Consider the following 8,549-nt stretch of genomic DNA (forward strand, 5'->3'; position numbering starts at 1 on the left):
AATATCTCTACCATAAATCCACAAAGAATTATAATTATCTTTTTCTCCCTTCCATGAGACCACGAATTCCTTCAATGAAGGAACTTTTGTTTTTTTCCTCTCTTCCTAATGCCTCAGAACACAGTGAGTAAACGGTGGTCAATAAATTTAAAATAATGACTACCCAAAAAAGGTAACAGCGTGTACCTCCCCAAACAAGAAAGACCATACACACTGAAAAGCTAAAAAGAGGTGACTAAGAGAAGACTCAATAGCAACAGGTAAGGATAGCACAGGATCCTTTAGTCCTTTAATTACTGGAAAAAAGGATGACTCAAAGAGCACAGACTGACAAGCACTATACAGAGTCCATATAGAGACAGTTCTACTGGAATAGCAGAGAAAACAGGATGATGAAAGCAAAGATAAAAAGATAATGTTATTTGTGGGAGAAAGGAAGGCACGGAAAACTTATGCCTCATATTTCTTAAATCTATGATGGTAGTTGTTAATTAAAAGTAAGTTCCAGGGGGCATAAAATGCATTAAAAGTAGAGGTAAAAAGCATTAACAAAAATGACTTAACACAAAGTCATAACATGGGGGTAGTGAGAGGATTCTATTACCACTTTATAAAACACTGCCACTGAGATAATCCAAAATATGCTTTTTTTTTTAATTTTTTTTTTAATAGAGGCATGTTTTATTTATTTATTTGTTTGTTTGTTTTGTTTATACATGCACTGGGTACAGTCAGAAGCGCGGGAGGGTGAAAGAATTCACCAGAGCCAGAGCGGGGAGCAGAGCAGGCAGAAGGACCGAAGTACACTGCTGAGGGGAGCAGCGGGCGGCAGGAGAGGTCTGCGCACCATGTGGGACCCTCCTCCGGTGGCCGGGGAGCAGCCGGGGATCAAACCGGCGCCGCAGAGGCCGCGGGCAGCCTCGCAACCCAGCGCTCAACCGCTGCGCCACCGGGGAGGCCCTCCAAAATATGCTTTTTAGCTACTTTAGGACATTGCTTGGTTTCCCTTTGTAACTTCCCTAACTACCGAGCAGTAGGCAAGGCTTACTCAGAAAGTTTTCAAGTTTCAAGTATCAAAAAGGGGGGAGATGAATAATGATACTGTGGCTCCTTAAATGGAAGTAGGACAATAAGGAAAATAATAAGGATAATGAAGTTATGATCAAGATATTCCGGAGTCCTCCCTCTTCATTCCTGGCACTTGGCATTTCACCTCAAGACCCAGAAAACATGGGAAAGTATTCTAATTATGTACATTTCCGGGGGTTAATACATATTCATATATGTATTTATATATATATAACTCAGGTTACAGTATCTCAGCACCCAAAGCAATCAGAAGCAGGGGCTATGGCAGAGACTACTAACTGCTACCAAGTATCTGTTTTTACCTTCTTCCTTAAGAATATAACCCCAATTTTATTTCAGATAGCACTGCACCCTTTGCCCTTCCTTCTATCTGGAGCTAGAGCAGGCATCTTGGATCATAACGTGATTTCTGAGAATGAAAGTCAAAGAAAATAGGAATAGAAACAAGGAATCTGGGTTCCTAATATTTTTGCAAAAACAATTCAGAAGTGACCAGTTGAACCCTGAACTGCAAACTCTCCTGCACTTTTTATTTGTCTAACTACTACTAAAGACATCTCTAGGGCCTCCCTGGTGGCGCAGGGGTTAAAGACAGCACTATCAAGCTATCACTAGCCACTGCAGCATGAGTTCAATCCCCAGTGGCCAGGGAGCAACCCACATGGTGCAGCAGACCTCTCCCGCCTCGCGCACTGCTCCCCTCAGCAGTGTATTTCAGTAGATCTGCCTGTTCTGCTCCCCACTCTCTCTGGTGATTCCTCTCAATGCCCCCCAACCTCTGGCCTGCACCCCAGTTCTTGTATGCATAAATGAAATACATCTTTAAATAAAAAAATAATTTCCCATTTTCTCCCATATACTCAAGGGAATCATAGTTACTGCCCATCTTCTATAGTTATTAACCATCTTCTAATAGTTTATTTGATAATTTATAAATATGTTAAGTTTTTAATTTTATTTTTTAAGATTTATTTATTTTATACAAGAGGTGGGGTACAGGCCAGAGGCGCAGGAGGGTGAGAGGACCCACCAGAGACAGAGCAGGGAGCAGAACAGGCAGACGACAGAAATACAATGCTGAGGGGACTACTAAGCAGATATGAGGTACCAGGTTTTTTTTCCAACATGAAATGCATGAAGTCCTTAAATTACCAGATTTCAAGACTTACTATAAAACTAACAATAAAAGGGGGAGAGGACTTAATGGACCATGGTGGAAGATTTTTGGTGGTGGACACAGTATGAGAACATAGTTTGCAGGGGTCTGAAACCATACCGCTGAAACATACACTGTGTTGTAAATCAACATTACCTCAACAAATTTAAAAATGGAAAAAGCTAAAAATTAAAAAAAAAAAAAAAAAAACCTACAATAATCAAGATAGGTTCTCATGCAAGTGTGGACATAAATCAAAGGAAGAGTCCAAAACTAGACCCCCACACATATATGACCAATTGATTTTTGATAAAAGTGCCAAGACAAAATAATGGAGAAAGAAGACTTTTCAAAAAATAATACTGAAAACATGGTTATTTGCATGGGGGAAAAAAAGTTAACTATGACCCTCACTTACCAACTCAGATTATACACAAAAATGGAAAAACAAAAACCAAAACTACCTTTTGTGCCATATGCAAAAGGTAAAACTATAAAATTTATATGGCTTGGGCCTCCCCGGTGGCGCAGCGGTTGAGCGCTGGGTTGCGAAGCTGCCTGCAGCGTCTGCAGCGCCAGTTTGATCCCCGGCTGCTCCCCGGCCACCGGAGGAGGGTCCCACATGGCGCACAGACCTCTTCTGCTCCCCTCAGCAGTGTACTTCGGTCCTTCTGCCTGCTCTACTCCCCGCTCTGGTTCTGGTGAATTCTCTCACTTTCCCGCGCTTCTGACTGTACCCAGTGCTTGTATAAATAAAAATAAATAAATCTTTAAAAAAAAAAATATATATATATATATATATGTCTTCTCCTTTAGAGCTACTCTCATATTACATGGGTTTCTCCTTTTGGTTTTTTTATTTCCTAAAGTATCTGTGGAAAGATATACCTATAAGATATTAAATAGTTTCCTCAATTAATCTCACTCTCCCATAAACTCTGTGAATTGTACTTTTTTACAGTTAGTATACTACTCTGTAAGTTCCAAACACATGTGGGAGGTGGAGAAGAGAATGTTAAGATAAACTGTGAAGAAATGGGTTCTATTCTTAAAATCTGCACTGAGCAACATAATCTTCAATAGAGAGAGACCTATCCATAGTACCGATCCCTCAGATTCTCAAGTAAGCCATCAGTACTACACCCTAAATGCTAGTTATTCAAGTTTCAATATTTAGTCACAATGCAATTTTATAATTTGTCAAGTCAATTAATAGTAAAGGGTATTCTTCAATACCTGATATTTAAATATGGAGACAATGCAACATTACATCATCTTATATCAAATATGAAAGTATGTTTAGGATGATCTAGACAAGCACATCCAATAGGCTTTCTGCAACAACGAAAATATTTCTGTGTTTTCCAATGTGGCCGTTACTAGACATGTGTGACTATGGAGTACTTGGTATGTGGCTAGTGTGACTAAGAAACTGAACTTTTCGTTAAAATAGCCACATGAAGCTAGTGGCTACCACATCAGACAGTTAAGCTTTAGAAGATAAGCCAGAAAAGTTCAAAATACATTTTAGAAAATGTTTCTGAAATGATGAAAAAGAAAAGGATTTGTCATTATTTTTCATATTCTATTTCCATTTAACTAGACCATGCCATATCTAAACATATAAAAGACTTTATCAATTGAAAAAAAGTTTGATAAAGATAACCATAATAAACTATGGCAAGATAATGCAAAGATATTTCTGCCACTGTGTGGAATAAACAAACATAATATTAAAATGTCAGCAACATCCTTAATCTAAAGGCCATCCTTAATCTAAATCCAAACACTGTTGTAGATACTCTAAATTCTAAGAATTTAGGTTGAAGGGGAAATAGAAAGGGGGGGAAAAATGCTCTTATACCACATGTTCTTGAGCTGACAGTGAAGCATACAAATCTGTTTCATTCCCTCCTTATTCTAAAGAGAATGATTCCTTTGTCTACTACTATTGAAGACAAAAGAGGGGGGGGATTGTCAGGTACCTTACTAGATATGTAATGTCATAAATCCTAACACATCAGTGAGGTAAGTATTAACAACCATAGTACAGAAGTATTAGGGGAAATGAAATAACTTGCCTAATATCTCACAGCTAGTAAGTTGCAGAGATTTGAACTTGTGCCTTCCTCATTCTAAAGCTACCAGAGCTACTTTATCAATGCCAAGCTGCTACTACAAGGCAGTAAGAAGTCTTAAAATAAATCTACCCTCCTCTGGTCACTCTAAATAGCAAGATCATCAATATCAAGAGGAGGAAAATGAGAATGAGAAAACACATGGACAGGAAATTCATCTGAGACTAACACATGAGCTTCTCTGGTGCTAAAGTATCCTTATGTGTTTCTCAGCACATCCTAAACAGATACACTAGATCAAAAATAAAAGACATATTTAAAAGAGAATCATAACAAAAAGAGAAACAAGCACCAAAGGAGGTAAAGAAAAAGATAAGAGGAGGAGGAGAGCTCAGGTAAAAGGTAGTGAATGTTACCAGAAACTACTTAGAATACTACTGGATAACTCCACAGTAGTATACAGTCCCAGGTTATATACAGGTATGAACCATAAAGTTCAGAAATGTATCCAGGCCCATTTTAACAAGTCCAAAGAAACACCGAATTTTTTTTTAAGGATTTATTCATTCATACAAGAGCTGGGGTACAGGCCAGAGGCGTGGGAGGGTGAGAGGATTCACCAGAGAAAGAGTCGGGAGCAGAACAGGCAGACTGACTAAAATACACTGCTGAGGGGAGCAGCAGGCGAGACAGGAGTGGTCTGCTGCGCCATGTGGGAATCTCCCTGGCCAGCTGGGAATCGAACAGAGGCTGCGGACAGCTTCATAGCACGGCGCTCAATCCACTGTGCCACCAGGGAGGCCCTACATCAAATTTTTTTGCTGTGTACAAACCAAGTTACAAAAATAGTCTATTGCTACAGTATGTGAAAGTACATTATATGCATTTATGTGTTTACTTAAAGTTCATGTTTTTGCTTTCTTTCAGTATACTTCTGCTCTTTACTGAATCCGTACTTGGAGGTAAAACACAAGTACACCTCAGGCTGAATCGATATTATACGAACTCAAGAAACCAAACAGACTGTGCTAAAATTTCAGAATTTTATTGTTTGATAGGAACTGTATCGGGCCTCCCTGGTGGCGCAAGGAGTTAAGCACAGCACTGTGAAGCTATCCGCAGCCTCTGCAGCACAAGTTCGATCCCCGGCTGGCCAGGGAGCTATCCTCATGGTGCAGCAGACCTCTCCTGTCTCGCCCGCTGCTCCCCTCAGCAGTGTGTTTTAGTCAGTCTGCCTGTTCTGTTCCCCACTCTGTCTCTGGTGAATCCTCTCACCCCCCGCATCTCTGGCCTGTACCCCGGCTCTTGTATGCACAAATAAATAAATCTTTAAAAAAAGAAAAAAGCAGAAATGTAGTTTGCAGAATCTCAGTTCCAGCATCACTAAGCCAGAATGGGAAGCAGGGATGGGGGATTGGAGATGAGGGGCAATAGCTTGATAATTTGTTCCAGCATACTTCTAAGAAATATGGTATGGGGCCTCCCCAGTGGCACAGCGGTTGAGCGCTGTGTTGCGAAGCTGCCTGCAGCCTCTGTGGCGCTGGTTTGATCCCGGGCCACCAGGTGAGGGTCCCACATGGCGCGCAGACCTCTCCTGCTGCCCGCTGCTCCCCTCAGCGGTGTACTTCAGTCCTTCTGCCTGTTCTGCTACCTGCTTTGGCTCTGGTGAATTCTCTCGCCCTCCCGCTCTTCTGACTGTACCCAGTGCTTGTAAAAATAAATAAATAAATCTTTTTTTTAAAAAAAGAAATATGGTATGAAAAGAGTTTTCTCAGATCTGGTATACAGCTATTGTTCATGTAATTTTAGTAGAATACATGCTTGTTGCAAAAACAGTGCGGCGCTTAACCCCTTGCGCCACCAGGGAGGCCCCTACAATTCTGCTTTGACAGCTTATTTCCTGTAAGGTTCTGATAAGAAGGGGCACCAAAGATGAACTGCACAACTAAAGGTGGAAGGAGATACCTGTGTACTTTTCTTTGTCCCAGCAAAGCCCCTTTATGCCTATAGCAGTAGTGCTTTCTGTAGCAATAACTGAATCCAATTTGCAGTTTTTCCAACACTGTAGAAACACCTTCATCATACCCCACTCAGAGGTTCCAGCACCAGACAAGCACTCTTCCCTTGAGGTCTGGGTCTCAAACCCATGGGATTCCTTTCCTGAGCTCAGACACCAGCACCAGGTATGTAGTGCCTTCCACCAAAATACAAGGCAATCTGTTGCTGTGGTACTTCCTGGACTCCCTCTGCCTGGAATGCTCATCTTCCATATACCTAAAATATATGTCTCATCCCATCCTTCTTTCAGGTCTTCTTTCAGCTGTCACCTTTTCAGTAAAGTTTTCCCTCGCTACTTACCTAAAATAACACATGCCCCGATTTTTCCTGTCCTCTTTCTCTATTTTCCACCTTAGCCCTATCACTGTCATTAACAGAGATTTGTTCATTATCTTGTTTATTAACTATCTTTTCACCAGAACACAAGCCCAATGATTACTGTATTTTGATCAGCTGTGCTCACTGCTATAACCCAGCATTTCAAATAATGCCCAACAACAGATCAGGTACTCAGTATGCTGAGTGAATAAATGACACACCCAGGTGCAACACAATTATATAACTAGGTGCAACACCACATATAAATGATAGATGCTTCCATCAATATTTACTATTCTAGTATGAAAGATTTCAATTAACAGATTTTTTTTTCCCCAAACTGTGCTGTGGGAACTGCAGCAATCCCTCAGGGGCAACTGTGAGGGTAGAACATGGAACCCTAAGTAACCACAAAAGTCCCATATTTATCTTTTATTCACTGGACCTCACATCAAAATTTTATTTGTAGACAGGATTTAGCAATTTCAAATACAACTAAATCAAGTGGACTATACAACAAATTAGTTCTACTTTCTAAATAAATGAGGGTAATCTAGGAATTATGCTTATATTATCCTTTAGAAAGAGGTTACATCTAGTCTTATTCTATTTAAAATACATTAAAAGTATATTGGTTTTTAAAAAGGAATGAAAAAAATGCAATTGCATGATTTCATATACAAGAACATATGTAAGTAAAAAACTAAGATCCAAATCCCATTACCACAAATATCTCTGTAAACAAAAACATCTCCCAACCCCAACAAATAGCACTATTTGAAAAAAAAAAAATATATATATATATACAGTATTTCATTCTGAACCTCACCTTGAAATTCATCCTACTATTACTTGACCAATATGATCTTTAAAATGTTACAATTTCCCAATAAAGAGAAAAATGCTCACCTTAATGAAGTTACAGATGGACAAGCCTGTCCATACAAACCCATCTGGCCACAAAGAGAATCTGAAAAGCAAAGAAGAGTTAATTATCAGATGCTCCAAGGTAAATCAAACTATATACCATGCCACAGTTCTAATTAAAACACTCCGAAAAGAGAAACAGGCTAAAAAATTCACCATTATATAAACACATACCCACATGAATCAAAATGCTATTAAAAGGGCTTACATACTGAGGAAGACCAACAACACAGAAAGCATAAGAGAAAAAAAGCACACTCTAACTGCAACATAAAAATGAGCTGAAAATTCATAAAATTTAACATGGTTATGCTGATGTTATACACTGTCCAAACTGTTTAGTAGAACCCCAGGGGTTCCCCACAAGTAGCCTTTGCGCTAAGCAAGCAGGTTTCTACCCCCACATAACTATGTTCCCATATACTCAATTTAAAGCATACTCCCCTGCTGAAAAAAAGGAACAGCAGAGACGGAGCTTTAAATAAGATACTTCTAGGGTCAAATTCTAGCTGTGACACTATGAGACCTTGATCAACAAGTATAACCTCACTGAACCTGTTTATTCATCTATAACTTGGGAATGACGATTCATCAGAGATAAATTGCAGGTTTGTGTTAGAATTACATAAATCAATGAAAAAATATTAGTGTCGCAAGGATGATACACAAATCTCTGTAAGTAATGTAATGAGAGAAGCTGGAATGAGTTCTTTTCAACTATTGCTAAGCAAGACTGCAATCCCAGTACTGTAAAAACTCCTAATTTTTCAAAAACAAGCTATCAAAATTTTTATTTCAAATCTGAATTTTATTTTCTAAATACTATGTGGCCCAAACAAAATATTAGATTTTATCTTAAGTTTATAACCTTTGATTAAGAGGCTGACAGAATTCTCTGCATCAAACGGTCCAAGCATGTACTG

The 8,549-nt window shown here is 39.3% G+C and overlaps 1 protein-coding gene across 2 annotated transcripts in view; it reads right to left on the reverse strand.

Annotated features, from left to right (window-relative positions):
* The window catches only part of FOXJ3 (forkhead box J3), a gene marked incomplete at both ends in the record, with an annotated part of 57,692 nt that extends 50,025 nt beyond the window's left edge, over positions 1-7,667 (reverse strand). Inside the window, one exon of one of the 2 annotated variants that reach the window (XM_084242175.1) lies at positions 7,609-7,667. In XM_084242175.1, coding sequence (XP_084098301.1) covers positions 7,609-7,652 — 44 coding nt within the window. The remainder of the gene's footprint in view (positions 1-7,608) is intronic. The other variant, XM_084242176.1, reaches the window with a different exon arrangement.
* Between the last annotated feature and the right edge of the window lie 882 nt (positions 7,668-8,549).

The sequence above is a fragment of the Talpa europaea genome, assembly GCF_964194135.1.
Source record: "Talpa europaea genome assembly, chromosome: 9".
NCBI classification, from domain to species: Eukaryota; Metazoa; Chordata; class Mammalia; order Eulipotyphla; family Talpidae; genus Talpa; species Talpa europaea.